This window comes from Myotis lucifugus, unplaced genomic scaffold, assembly GCF_000147115.1.
Source record: "Myotis lucifugus unplaced genomic scaffold, Myoluc2.0 scaffold_0, whole genome shotgun sequence".
Taxonomy (NCBI): Eukaryota; Metazoa; Chordata; class Mammalia; order Chiroptera; family Vespertilionidae; genus Myotis; species Myotis lucifugus.
In genome coordinates, this window is record NW_005871048.1 from 43,396,264 (window position 1) to 43,412,273 (window position 16,010).

A 16,010-nucleotide genomic window follows, 5' to 3' on the forward strand; every position below is an offset into this window, starting at 1 on the left:
GGGAGGGCGTATCAGAATATGAGGCCGAGGTTGCCAGCTCGGGGAGGGAGCCGTCTTTAACTCGGTTCATATAGATTTGCGGTGGAGTGCGGGAAACGTGTAAACTCGGGCCGATTGTAACTGCGTATTACCAAATATTTGTTTGTAATCCACCCTTTTGGTGGATGGAACAAAACCAAAAGACAGAGCCATCTTATATTTTGGCGGGAAATTCACCCCACACCGGAGTGTTAACAGGGAGGGCGTATCAGAATATGAGGCCGAGGTTGCCAGCTCGGGGAGCAGCGGGTAACTTTACTGAGTGGCTGCGTTAGTCTTCTAACAGACCGGTGGTGGTGACAAACACGGTATTGGCAACAGGTGCTGCTGGGGCATCCTCAGACGGAAAGAGCTCCAGTAAATAGCATCGCGTGCTCAGGAGGATGTCCAGGTCGAAGGGAAAGCTGTGGACTTCAGCACGTGCGCGAAGCAGACCTTGGGCAGTGAGTGCTGGTCACGAGTAAAGGGTGTAAACAGAGGGATCCCAATAGTTAAAACGGGCAGGAAACAAAAAGGATGAACACACAGAAGAAAGTGTCACAGGGAGTCAGGGAAGAGCAATTTCCAGGAAGCAGGAAATGCTTCCCAGCACCAAATGCTGTGGGGTGCTCCGGCTGAACACAAAGAAGTCATTGGACTGGGCCGGCGAGGACCGCGGTGTCAGTGGAGCCGGGCAGGGGCAGCTCCTCACCTTAGTCCTCCTCAGCGAGTCTCGGCCAAGGATGGGCCTGAGCTGGTTTCCCCAGGGGCTGGAGTAGGAATAGCTGGCTGTCTGACCGAGATACAACATGAAGATAATGAATAACCACATCTACATTTGGTTATCCATTTAATCCAATTATAATTGTAAAGGAAAGAAACTGCAAGTGTTATAACAGCTAATCATTTCATAGAATGATTTAAAAACCTAACATTAAAAATGTGCTATCAGGTGGAAAATGGACTAGATAATGGCTCGGTGAGGGCTTAGTTTTTACAGTTTATGATATGAAGCCACAGCAAAACAAATATTTGATGTTTCCCCTACAGGACAGAGGTACAACTTGGAGTCTCAGCACAGAACAGTTTTACTTAGGGCATTTTTAACTAACATCTTTTTTTTTTTTTTACCAAAAACATTCTACTAAATAGCTTAGTAATTTGAATAATGTTTTCCAACCACAATTATTCAGAACAAAAAAAAAAAGATTGTTATTCAACAATCTATGTCACAACACTCCAGTCTCTCCCAGACCACACACTCCCCCTGGCAGACTCAGGCCTTCCAGGTGGTGGCAGGTAGAAGGTGGTGGCATATGCCCACCACCACCGGGGGCTGGCCAAGGGTGAATTAGACTGAGGGCTAACTTTAGTACTGCGACCGATATTGGAAAATGCTAAACAGGAAGCTGTTTAACTGCTTTAAACTGGAGGCAGATGGAGGGGGGGAGCAATGTGCACCTGGGATTTTGGGGGTGTAACGTTTAAAATCCATAGAAAAGGAGCTGCTCACTTTGGAAATGACTTCAAAACCCAATTCTAAAGGTAACACATGAAGGACTTGGAAAACAGATTAAGTTATAACGGTGAAATTGGTCATCCTACTAATGTAATACTGTGGTTCCTCCTTCTGTCTGTTTTTGATAGTGTGTATGTGTATATGCAAAGCATACTTTTAAATAGGATCATAAACCATATTCATTTTTTGTATCCTGCTCTTTATAGTTACATTGTAATTATACTTTTCCTATGCCATTAAATATTTTTTACTGTGATGATATTTTAACGGCTACAAATTACTCATTATACAGATGGATCACAATTCAACAGTCACCCTTCTTTCTATTTAAAGTTTAGGCTATTTCCAATTTTGTACTATTACAAATAATGCTGCATTTAACAACCTGAAATATACTTCTGAGTACTTTTGTTATCATTTCCTTTAATTATATTCCATAAAGTTCAAGTAATAGTTCAAGTGATATGAACTATTTTTAGGTTTCTTGACATAAACTATCACTGTGCCTACTAAAAAGATTGTCAACTTAAAATAATGTACTGAGACTACCCGTTTCACTATACCATCACTGAAAATATTTATTACCAGGTGTGCTTTTTAATATTTGCAAATCAGGTGAAAATGGCATTTCATTATTGTGATTTGCATTTATTTGCTCAGTGAGAGATTAAACTTTTCACTTGTTTACTAGTCATTTCTACTTCTGTTGGTGAGCTGCCAGTTCTTGTCCTTTGCCTGTTTATTCAATGAGGCATTAGAATTTTTTCTTACATCCATTTAAAAGAGCTCTTTATAATTTCACTAGAAATTCGTGCACGGGTAGGGTCCCTAGGCCGGTGATCAGGGCCGGTGTGCCAAAATGAAATACCACAGGCTCCCCCAAGTGTGTCCCAGCAGATGGTCACCAGGATGCCACATCCCATTGTCCAATCCACCTGGAGACTCTAACAAGCCCATGTTTGAATTTGCTTTGAATTTACACACTATGGTGTCCTATCATTTGAACCACATCATGAATTCAGATTGGTTATAATAATACTTTATACTTTAGTCATTTCTTGAAACCTCACACCGCTTGGCACTTTATAATGTTGCAAATATTGTCACATGTAATCCTTCATTTGAGACTGCAAGGGCCAGTTCTACTATTTCCATTTTAGAGAAAAGGAGGTTGAGACCTAGGAAATGATCTGCTCAAAGGAGCACCGCTGATACCTGGCAGAGGTGAGCAAAACCCAGACCCTGACCCTGACCCTGACCCTGACCCTGACCCTGAGGCCCAGTGTTTATTACATACACCATTTAGTACTCGACCAGCTGTGAGAGATCTCAGAATTAACAGGGCTTGGTGACAGGATGCTGGAGTTACACAGTAGCTGGAGCTTTCTACATGAGGGTCTAGCGCTCCATGCCTGGGAAAGCAGGCACCCAGTGTGAAGTGAGCAGCTCTCCAGCTTCCCCTAATAGTCCCTTCCTCACCTACCTCACCGACTCACCAGGCCACCATGTCACTGGGCACAGAGTTCCTGGAAGTTTAATGGGACTAACTATTGTTTCACCTGAAGAGAACACACTTGAGATGCACTGAGATACACATCAAGTTATTTTGGTGCCTTCACAACACATTCTTGATGCTTATTAAATGTCATTTGCAGCAAGCATTAAGGAGCATTTCCTGTGGACCCAATCTCTGACTTTTAGGGCCGCAAAAATGGAAGTCAGACAACAATGGACGGCCAACAATACAAATACAAGACAATAGAAGGCCAGCCCTTTAAAGAATAACTTCCCAGATTAAACTCAGAAACTAATCAGTGCTGGTCACAAAGAATTTTGTATAATACTATTCACTACAACATTACTTATAAGAATAAAAAACTGGAAGCAGCCAAAATATTCATTAGGGGAAGGTAACTATCACACATTCATGAGCTGTAATATCTTGTACTCATTAAAACCAAGCATTGTGGGGGAAAAGACATTTAATGATATGTAAAAATCTCAAAATAATATAGAAAGAAAATGATCTAAAGAAAACTATATCTATGATCCCATACTTACACATATATACACAGATGTATGTTTACATATTAATTTATGCTTACATGCACAAATTTATGTAGTATACACAAATGTAATAGATACTATAAAAATGTCAATATATAAAAAATACACATTTAGACAAAAAGTCCAAATGTTAAGTAGTTAGCTCTGATGGAAAGAAATATAGATGATTTTTCTATTTTCTTTCATTTTCCAAATTACCTACAATAAATATGCACAGCTTTTATAAACAGAAAAAGGGGTTTAAAATACAATTTTTAGAAACCTAAAATAATTCAGATGTTTTTAGAGCAAATCTCATCTTTTCTTCCTAAACTCTATGACTTTTCTTGTACGTACACTCTTCTACATTTTCTCCACCTCTCCTTCCCTAGTCCAAGGAAACCAACTGGGCTCGCAACTCCAAAGCAGAGGTGTGTATGGCAGCTCTTCCCTGGTGCTGAGCCCTCTGAACTGGTGAGGGTTACCACAGTGCACACACGCCCAGCATCTCAGGTCAAGCTCTGTGATTCACCCACTGGTACTCCTAACATAACAGCTTAGAACTTGACAAGCCTGCAATTTGCATGGCTTTTGTAAAGAAGCACTCACATATTGCCGCAGTAAATACACGAATTTGCAGTAAAGCATCATTAAGCCGATACTATAATGATGCAGAGTAAGTTCGAAGATAGGGATGGCATTGCTATACGTGATATTTAAGAAAATGCTCTTTAGCATATGCAGTTAAATTGGAAATGTAGATTGCTAACCCTCTCTGGCAGGTTGCCCAATAGGTAAAGGCCACTTTGCTTATGCTTAACCTTCTATCAGGGGCACTGGGCGCTTAATGAAGACAGAGGGCTGATCCCCATGCGAATGGAACCCCCACCCCAAGTTCTTTAGCTCTGTGGAACAGTTCATTGTTCTGGGACCCAAATCCATACTCGTGCCAGCGACTGGGCTTCAGGTAGTCTGTGTTTACATACAGCTGAGGGTTACTAACTCAAGTTCAGAGCTAACCCGGGCTACGCTGGTCAAGAGGGTGGCAGAAGCACCACAGTACCAGAAAAACCAGTCACGTGATGGTCCCCAACGCTGTCCAGTCTCAGAGCAATAGGCTCTGAAACCTCGAGGGTGAGGAGAGAATCGATTTAGCAAGGATTTCAAATGCACTTTCTATTTTCCAGGTGATCATTTATCATAGATCTTATAATAAAAGCAACCCTCAACATAAAGGAATCTCCCATTTTTCAAATAGTAGATAAGAAAGGAAGTTTTTTTGGGGGAGGTGGGCAATGTTAATAATATAAACTTTCAGGGATTTAGAAGACATAATACATGTCATTTATATCTTTTAAAAATAATGAAATATAAATCATACTCTATCAACTTGATAACCACTGGCTCTTCCTGGAGCCCTGTCTTCCCTTGGATTCTGAGACACTACATTCTCCTCTTGCCCTCCCACCTCTCACATTGTTTCTTCACAGTTTCTTGCTGGATACTTGTCCTTCCAGAACCTCTAAGTGTTTGCACTGTAGACTCAACCCCAGGTTCTGTCTTCTCACTCCAAAACTTTTTCTCTCAATGATTTCTTCCCTTCCCAGGGTTGTAAACACTGTCTATGAACAAACTGGTATCACCAGCACAGATTCAACCCCTTCAGTTCCACACCCATAGAACAACACTGTTTGTCACTTAGGTAGCTCACTGGTATCTTCAATCCATTATGCAGCAACATGAACTCTTAAGCATTCAGCTCCTATCTGTTCTCCTTTCCTCTGCCCTGGGAAATGCCCCTGCCATCCATCCATATTCGCAGCAAGACGGCTGGAAGCCACCTTTGATGACCTCTCCCTCACCCCACATCCAATGTATCACTAAATACTGGAAAACACGCAATTAAGATATATCTATTACTTTAGCAATCAAACCAAATCAAAGCAAATCCATAGCTGATGCATAAACACAAAAAACTGCAACATTTTGATTTAAAAAAAGAATAAAGAGTCTTTCCTTATGGATGAAAAACCCATGTACTAAAACAAAACAAAACCCCGCAAACTAATACCACTTTTGTTAACACAGAGGAGCTTTAAAATTAAATTTAGACATCAGCTTCCAAAAGCTTCAGTTTATAATGGAGAAGCTAAAAAGCTAACTCAGAGGCCATTCAGGTTAAATTCTACATTTAGAGAGCAGGGGAATATGAAAGATGTCAGTCATTAAATTATTATTAGGAATAAATTACACATAAACATTGCAGTCTTCTCAAAGGACCAAAATGATAAACAGAAGTCACAGGGCAGAGGGATCTTCATGAAAAAGTTAACACATATTCATGATTCTGGTATATACCCGTCATTACTGATTCCACACAAAGCAATACCCCAACGAGGAAAACACGCTGACGTCAGTCCATCTGATTTTATCATCCTTTTTCTTAAGCAGGAAGGGCAAGATGTGTCATTGCTCAGGCCAACAATTGGCAGTTACACAAAGGCTAAGGATTACAATATAAAACTGTGTGTGCAGCATGGAATAAGAAAGATGGCATTCTCCATAATTCAGAGAAACTGATTTATGAAATAACTGAAATCACAGAACAGCTGCATTGTAAAATTATAAAACTTGGGCACACGCACTAGATTAAGAAACTCTGGGTCTTGGTCCTTCTGAAGGTTTTAATAAAACCAGATGAGTCCCGGGTGATGTCCCACCCAGGGCTGACTAAATGATTTGCTGATTGTAACCTACATGAAATGAAACCTCTGAGGAATAATACTTCAAGGTGCTCTGAACTGAACACAAGTTTTATACGGTTAAGTTCATTTTGTTGTGATCTGCTTATAATTAGAAAAAAAAATGCCAATGAGTGACCATGTCTTTTTTCTTGAGTAGAAAAAGAAAGAGTGGTTGTAAGGGGCATCAGGACACTTAATTTCTACTACAGCTAACAATCAATTTGCCATGACTCCATGGGCACACAATTAGCCTTGTTCTATTACCCAAATAGAAAGAAGCTAGGAATACATTTGTCTTGGACCATCATGTCTACTTGGCCAAAGGAGTGACTGCCTTGCTGAATGAACACTTTTGTTAAAGATCTCCAAAGCAGATTTAAACAGTTTGGCAAATAATATTTCAAGCATGAAAAACCTGCTAATAGCTTTTGAATGAAAGTCACAAAATAGGTAAAACAAAGGCACTATTACATTCAAGGCTCTGTTCCCCAGTTTCACCTTAGCCAAGGAGAAATCTTCCACTGATACCTGAAGATCATTCATCTCTATTGACCAAGCTGTTCCTACCAGCAAACTAAAATTCATGAGTAACAGCTTGCCCTCTGAGTGTGGCATGTGAACCTAATGGTACTGCAAACATCTGAGCAGAAATGTGTAAGTGCATAACCTCCCCTAGTTGTCTAGGGCGTAGAGAGAAACTGTTTTGATGCCTTTTTTTGATTGCTATTGTCTCACCTTTGAAGGCAAGATTCAGGAAAAATCTTGTAGTGAAAACCTTGGTCACTGCTTGGAAAAAAACACCACCCCATATGACATACTAAGGAGTATGAGTAAGGAAATGCTTCACTGATACCAAACTTGTCAAGCAAAGAGGGCAGGGAAGCAGCGAGGTCAGCGCAGGTGATGCTCAGAGCAAGCCCAGCCTCGTCCATAAAATGAAACTCTACAATAGACACAATGACAACCAAAACGGAAGAAATCAGAAAGAAAAATACTGACAAACTGTGCCACAAAAAGAATGAAAGAAAAATATTACATTAATCAAAAAGTAAAATAACAAGAAAAAGCTAAAGGAGTTCATCACCACCAAACCAGTATTAAATGAAAAGTTAGAGGCTTTTCTTTAAGAAGAATAAAAAAAGATAAAAAAATTTGAACAACAAAATGGCAATAAATACATAAATATCAACGATTGAATCTAAAAAATAAAACAAGCAAATAAGCAGAGCAGAAACAGACTCAGATGGAAAGAACATTTTGTCAGATGGGAGGGGGTTTGGGGGTTGGGTGAAAAGGTGAAGGGATTAAGAAGTACAAACTGGTAGTTACAGAACAGTCATGGGTATGTAAAGTACAGTATAGGGAATAGAGCCAATAATAGTCTAGTAACTATGTGTGATGTCAGATTTATAGGACATTTATTGGGATGATCACTTAGTAAGTTATGCAACGTCTAACCACTGGGGTGTACACCTGAAACTAATAAAATAGTGTATGTCAACTGTAATTGAAAAATAAAAATAATTTAAAAATTAACTTATTTTTAAAAAGTCAAACAGCGTATTACAAAAGGATATTAGTGACATTACAAAAGATTAATAAACAAGCACATTAAACATACTAAGAATTTACCTCAGCCCTAGCTGGTTTGGCTCAATGGATAGAGCGTCAGCCTGCGGACTGAATGGTCCCAGGTTCGATTCTGGCCAAGAGCACGTGCCCGGGGTACAGGCTCGATCCCTAGTCGCAGGCATGTAGGAAGCAGCCAATCAATGATTCTCTCTCATCATTGATGTTTCTATCTCTCTCTCCCTCTCCCTTCCTCTCTAAAATCAATAAAATATTTTTTTTTAAAGAATTTACCTCACACCTGTTACAATGGCTATTATCAAGGACACAAGAAATAATAAGCACTGGTAAGGATTAGAGAAAAGGGAACCCTTGTGCTGCACTATTGGTAGGAATGTCAATTTTAGGTCAGTTACATCTTCAAAGAGGGGCTTGGTGAACAGAGAAGCAGCAAGTACAGTGATGACTAATGATATATATATACTAGATACTAACCTACTAGGTTATGTGAACTTTTTAAAGGTATTTCCTGTCTTGAGTAATTTCCAGAGGTGTCCAATAGGAAATTGATACTTCTTTCCATCTTTTCTTCCAAAAATCCTCTTACAAATGAATCTACGTAATCACCTGCGAATTCACAGTAAAACAATTTTTGAAGACACAAAAGGTTAGGTATTTTGGCCAATATTTGCTCTTAGGACTTTAAAAGCCTAGCATCAGTAGGTCTCAGTCATTTATCTACAGCTAGCCTGTGGATCACCCTCTATAAGCATAATCACTTTTAGAGCTCATACTTTTACCATTAGAATCCAATACAATATGGAAGTAATATTGTGGTCGGCAGACTTTTAAAATGGTCTCCTGAAGATCCCTGTACCTTGGTTATTCAAGAAAATACATTTACACATATTCACAAGAATTTTTGCAAGGAGAAAGGAGCAACTTAGAAATGCTTAACTTTGGGGAACAGGAAGGTAACGAAATTAGCATATAGTGACTTTACAATAAAATAGGACTCTAAAAATAAAACCAATAAACAAACAAAATAATACCTATATTAGTTTTCTATTGCTATGTAATAAATTACCAAACATTTAATGGCTTAAAAAATGATAATCTATTTATTAATCTTAGGTAGGCTTTACTTGTTTGAGCTCAGGGGGCTCTCAATGGATCATAAAGCCAAAATCAAAGAAAGGTAGAAAACCACCAGCTCCCAGTTCCCTAGGAACCCTCACCCAGTTTTCCTTCTCAGGGTATCATGTGGCCAAAATCACAGTGTCAGCAGGGCAGGGCTCTTCTCTGGAGGCTGGGAAAGAATCCACTTCCCAGGTCATACAGGTTGTGGAGAGTCAGATCACTGAGGTGACAGGACTGAGGTCTCCATTTCATCCTGGCTGTCAGCCTAAGGCTGCTTTCCGCTTCTGGACTCTGCCCTCTCCTAACTCCAAGTCCACAATTGCCACATCCAATCAACCTCAGGCTCACATCTATCTCTAACTGCTCTGCCCTAACCAGAGAAAATGCTTTCTTTTAAAGGGCTCATACGGTTGGGTCAGGCCCACTCAAATAATCTCTGTATAAAAGATTATCTGACTTGGGACTTTAATTACGTCTGCAAAATCCCTCCACAGGAGTACCTCAATGATGAATACGATAGTATATGAGAGGAACTGCTTAACCACAACTTTGCTCTTGTTGGATTCTACCAATTTTTAACCTTTTTTGACAATATGCTAGATGAACCATAGTATCTCATTATCCTGGTTCACATTTCTCTCGGGATTACGATGAGTCAACATTTCACACGTTTTTGTTGTTCAATTTTTTTTCTGTGACATGCCATTTACATCTTTTGCCCATTTTTTCTCTTGAAAGCCAGGGATTCCTCAAAGAACGGTGAACAGGTGCACTCATCAATTTTCACATTAATTTACACAAGCTCTTTCTATATTAAGGCAATCCGATGTTGGTCAGTTATAAGCATGAGACATTTTCACAATTTTTCTTTTGATTTTGTTTATTACGCAGAAATTTTCATTGTAGGAGAGGCACACCAGTCTTTTCTTTGGGGCTTCTGGATTAAATTTCATGCTTAGAATCTTCCTGGAAATAGGAGCCTAGGATATTCAACCTTCCCTTTTTTACTAAAATGGGACTATCCTGTTCACCGTTCTTTGAGGAATCCCTGGCTTTCAACAAGCACTGCTTTGTGTGTGGAGATAAGCTGCAGAACACTGTGCCAGTATTCCTTTTCCTCAGGCCACAAATAAAGTTCTCATCTCCACTGAGTCACGTGATGGGCGTAAAGTCATGTGTCAGCGATGAGTGGCCTGACATATTATCTCTAACTAAGAAAAATAGAAAGCATAACTCTATATTTTGGGTGCATAAGCATCGAGAGAAGGCAGTTGTCCTTCCTCTTGTTTTCCTGGAGACTTCTAGGAACCCTCACCTGGCATTCTGTGTATCACATACACGACAGAGAAGGTAGCAATGGGCAGTCAGAGCTAAGAGGCGTGGTGAGTGGGGAGGCATTTCACATATCAAGGCATGAGAATGGTCCCTTCCTTAAGTTACATGTTCTTCTTTTTATACAGAAATAGGAATCTACCAGACTGTGATGAATGCCATTTCTCACAAAAAGTCTGACCGACTTCTACAGCTTCTGGGTGAATAACACCCTGTGGGCTCCGTAACACAAGGACAAGTACTCTCAGAACCTGAAAGAAAGGCTCCTCTCTGCCCACTCCTCTGATTAAATCCTAAAATGATGTTTGAAGGGGAAGGAATTCAACCCAAGTCTACATAGAGAAAAGAATTAAGAGGATCATTAAAGTCTTAACCACATTTTCTCTAATCTCAATATGAGAACTGAAGACAATCACAGTAATAAAGAGTAATCAAAAGGCACATAAAGTGTGGCACAATTACTGCAGAACACTATAAAGAGGAGTAAGGTTAATTTATTTTAATCACTATCGAATTATATGTAACAAATAGACTTCATCATTTACTCAGCACCTAGTATATACCATCAGGCCCTGTGATGGAGGAGGAATATAAAGATGAAAAAAAGAATTTCAGCCTCCACTAAGGTATGTGGCCTCGCTTGCCCCTCTGTCAGCTTTTGATTTTATAACAATGATGTAACATAAGTCTCCAAAGTATAAATGGTAACATTATAGCTGCGTATTCATCACACAGCTCTGGAAATACAATATTACCAACTGCTATCATTCTCCCCGATTATATCCCCCTCACAGCTCTCATGAAATTGGCCTTTAAAATTACTGTTTTCCTTTATACTCTTACTATAAACATATATGCACATAAACATACATATTTATGTGTATGTGTGTATCCCTAAACACAATATTCTTTGTAGTATCATGTTAGCCTTATAGGAATGGTTTAAATAATATCTTTTTGTACCTTGCTTTGTTGCCCAGTACTACCTTCGAGTTTCACCCATGTGGATATGGGCAGGGCTAGTTCATTTTCAGCTATGTGCACAGTGTTCTGTGGTTGACTACGCCACAATTCATTTCTCCATTTTCCAACTGATAAATGTTTAGGTTGCTTCAAATGTTCAGCTCTTACATAGAACACTGCTATGAGCAGCCTAGAGCATGTTTTCCTACGATTCTCTCTAGTTTTACCCGCGAGTGGCATTTCTGAACTTTAGCGGTCTTGCTACAGTATCACAATTTTACCTTTTCTACTTTGCCATCTTTTATTTATTACTATGAATAAAACAAAATGTTACTCCACAGAGGCAGCTACCTCTGTCTCTCCCTTCTCCCCAAATATGTCATGGATAACGCCCACTCTCAGGTTGAGTGCCGCCAGCTCAAGCAAAAGGACTTCTGAGGAAGAGTCACAGCCCTGCTTTCAAATGTGAAATCATCATCTGAAAGCCCCTCAGTGTGAAGTCAGAGTTTTCACAATAGTATAATAGAGGAAGTGCTCATACTGTCAACCCAGCATTCTTCACAGTCCTGAAGACATCTTCCTAAAACACGGATCTTCCTCAAAATCCTTGAAAGGCATTCAAGGTCAAAATTCCTTCTCCTCTCTGCCTTTCGTTTCTCTGTTACAATCAAGCATACACCTCCCCAGCTCTAGCCACACACTGGGAATTCCCGTTTCTACCTGTCAAAGTCTTATTCATCTTTCAACATCTTAAGCAAGTAGTTCCTTCAAACTCTCCCGGACTTTCCTGATTGGAATTAACCCTTCTCTTCTTTGCACCATCTTGGATAGAACTTTAAACATACAGCAGTTTTCATTGAAGTTTTTGTAATATGGCTCTATCTTCCTTATAATTAGTACCTGAGCCCAAGGGCCTCATCTCTTGAATCTACAATGGTTCTGGATGAAAGAAATAATTATATATGCCGTCAACAGGTATAACTTTAGAGAACACAATGCACACATACAAGAGGAGGCATGTTCTAGACTGCTTGTAGCAGCATTGTTTGTAATAGCACATATGTGTGTGTATGTATGTATGTATACATGTGTGTGTGTGTGTGTGTGTGTGTGTGTGTGTATCTTAGTTCAACTTTAGCAGGAAAAAAATGCTGGCTAGTTCTGACAGACTATAGGACATGTAACCCCAAAATACGTCATCTTGGCATATTGACTATTTCAAGCTGAAGGAATGTGAGGAAGGGTGTGTGTAAGAAGACCTGCCCTAAAGCAAGTCATAAAACCCTCCTGTGGAAGGTACTGTCCTGTGCCTGGAGTAAAGAAACCTTATCATCTCTAAAGATAAGGGACATAGAGGAATGTGAAGAATCGGCCTTGCTAATTTCAGTTTATCACAATTAGCCATCACCTCTGCCCTATCACGTTTTTGTACAACTTTCCACTCTTCATTAAACCTAGCATAAAAACACTCAGTTTAACTGTTTCTTTGGGTCTTCACTTCCTTGTGAAGGCTCCCGTGTTACATAAAGCTTACATTACGTAAGTTGGTATGCTTTCCTGTTGTCAGTCTGTTTCTGGTTACAGGGCTCCCAGTGGAGAACTTGGAAGGATAGATAAAAGATATTTTTTCTTCCCCTAAAGTTCTTAACACAAATCCTCTTCATGTGAACTAACATGTCTGCGCTTCTCAAAGATAATCCTAATGTGCAAACATGTCTTGCATCATCCACACACTGGGAAACTGAGAAATAAATAATTGAAAAAGGACCCCACATAAAAAGAAATTCTCAATTTTAGAGTCCAAACACTGTGAAAGAGAAAAAGGTTTGGGCTAACATCAGAAAGAACAACTTAGTAAGAAACCACCAGGAAAACCAGGCTAAAAAACATGAAGACACACCTGAGTTTCAAAATGCCCAGATTATTTTGAAACACACACACACACACACACACAAACACACACAACCCACACACAAAACAACTATCAACAACCCACACACAAAACAACTATCAAAAAGAAGTAAAACAAAACTCGAGGAAAGAGAACTAATTACCTGCATGAGCCGAGACTGCCCATTGCCTATTAAGCTTTTTCGGTTGCTTGTTCGGCAACTGTCAAAAGGAAAGGAAAAACGAAGTTTTAAAAAGATAATATAGCATTAGATTAATAATAATAATAGTAATAGTAATAATAATAATTCAGGCATATTCAATACAGGCACAGACTAGAGGTTAAACTACCTATCAGCTCATACTATTAACAACATTTTTGCAAGTCGATATGCACTCACTAATATTTGAGGGGTGGCTGCCTCCTGAATATTAGAAAATATAAAGTATTCATGTAGTATCACATCATCAATATTCCTCACCACCAGTGAAGCTATAATCAAAAGCCTTCTTTCAGGTCTTGACTGCAAATATGTGACATGCCACACATGCAAGTGATAAATTAGGGCTTCAAATCAGCAAACCGCAGGTAGCATCTTTGTTGACATGAAATTTCTAATACAAAATTACATGCAATGAAGCGCAATGACATTAATCTTACAATGATGCACTAATTAAAAATCTAATTATTTAGACAAATTTCACATTTGTGCCTTTTGTCAATACAACAGCCGATGCCTAAGATAAATGTATTTCACTACTCATTCATTTTTCATCTTGTATACAGCATTCAAATTCCTAAGTAAGGTACATATTTTGGAATTATAAAAACAGATTCCTGTTTGCATGAAAATAACAGTGAAGGCCTATTTTCACAGGCACACTCCCTACCGTTTTTATCCTGCTACTCCATGAATGGAAATAAGTTGCTACATATGGACATAGGGCAACTATCTTTTCCTGTTTCTGCTAGTAGAAAATTATAAAATAGCCAATCTTATTCCAATGTAACTTTCACAAGCCTCAAAGAATACCACACATGCAAAGCTGGTTGATGGTGAAGTGGGTGTTATTTCCATTTGCTTTCCTTTGCTACAGGTTGGCACTTCATTCTTTACTATCAGTACCGACGTTAGAAAGATAATAAATGAATTCACCTATAATAAGTTTCAGAGCACTCTGGTTCCTTCTCTTACCTGTGGGCTGCCTTCATTAAAGGTTTACTGTAATGTCTTTTTAATTAAGAATATACCTGTTAGAGCAGGTTCTTGAAACAGGAATTTTCACCTGACTTCTAAATTAGATATATTTGAGAGTTTGTAGAAGATGTTTGAAAGGAACATTTCTAAATATGCAAATAATACATTTCTAAACCAAGTACAATTTCTTTCAGCAATATTGGCTTGCAAACCAACCCTCTCTCTTAGATGTTTGCTGCTTATCATCATTTGTTAACATGCCCATATTTATAATTTCTTAAGGTGAGGCTGCATCATTTTATTTTCCTTACTGGAGCAATCAACATCCTGTAACATAATCTGTGAGTATAATTAAGATCATGTTTACTCAGCCTTAAAGAAGCTGTTGAATAAGAATAGACCCTTGATACTTAATTATGAAGGTGGATTGTGTTATTACCAACTCATCTATCAAGAACTGTATTCAACCTATTACATTCATAATTATTAAATCAGATAGTGTGATTGTTTTACAAATAAACTGTATACTATACTTAGTGTTAATTCAAATTAATGTCTCCTTTCATTTTAATACAGATATTTTAAGTATACCAACTTGCTGGTGTTAATAAAATAAATTTAAAAAGACAGATTTATACCCTGCAAATCTCAGCAAAGTTATTTGTTGATTTGAGCAAATTAATTGAAACAAGGATTAGCTATCCAAAAAAATGGCTATTGGTATTATTTTTTATATTAGTATTTATTCTACATCATTTATGAAGATTTTCTCTTGATATTCAATTATTGTTTATATATTTAAATCAAATTAAAATGTAAATAAATAGAAATAGTAATCTGATGAATATCTTAAATAGGGATATTAGTGAAATATGCTGATGTAAACCTAATATTTAAAAAATATTTCTTAAAGAAAACTTAAAAAAATTGAAATTTCATTAAGAGATATAGAATGACTAGTACACTACCACAACAAAATAAATAACCAAAAATTTAGATTTATAACAAAGAAAACACAAACAAAAAATCTAACGTTTTAATCAGTTATTTAAAAGTCTATCATAAAAGGGTAGAAAAGTATTCATTTCTAAAATGTGATTTTAAAAAATCTCAAAAAGAAATGTCTAAACAAAACCAGAAAATGGAATATACTTGCTTGGTCAATATGAAATATAAAATATGAAAAAACTTTATATTATATTCATCCTGTGTTTGCCTTCTCTCTATAAAGGTTTGTAATCGTTACAACCAGATGACTATAAATGCAATTTAGAGCGAAAAAAAATAAGGATTCTTCATCTATGAATACAAGAGAAAGTTAAAAGAAGTTAAAAACAAACTGCTTTCAGAATTTTAACAGTTTACTACATTTAAGGTACTGGTAGTCTGTTACACTAAACCTTAAATAACTGGCAAATGTTACTGACAAATGCTTTAACAATCAGAGCTGGAAGTGTCTTCTCTAACCTCATATGGATCTTTTTTGTTTGTTTGTTTGTTTGTTTGTTTTTAAATATATTTTATTGATTTTTTACAGAAAGGAAGGGAGAAGGAATAAAAGAATTAGAAACATCGATCAGCTGCCTCCTG

General features: G+C 38.0%; 1 protein-coding gene across 1 annotated transcript in view; it reads right to left on the bottom strand.

Annotated features, from left to right (window-relative positions):
• The window catches only part of MAST4 (microtubule associated serine/threonine kinase family member 4), a 148,712-nt gene that overhangs the window by 86,202 nt on the left and 46,500 nt on the right, over positions 1 to 16,010 (bottom strand). Inside the window, 2 exon segments of the mRNA XM_023751286.1 lie at positions 768 to 811; positions 13,402 to 13,443. Coding sequence (XP_023607054.1) covers positions 768 to 811; positions 13,402 to 13,443 — 86 coding nt within the window.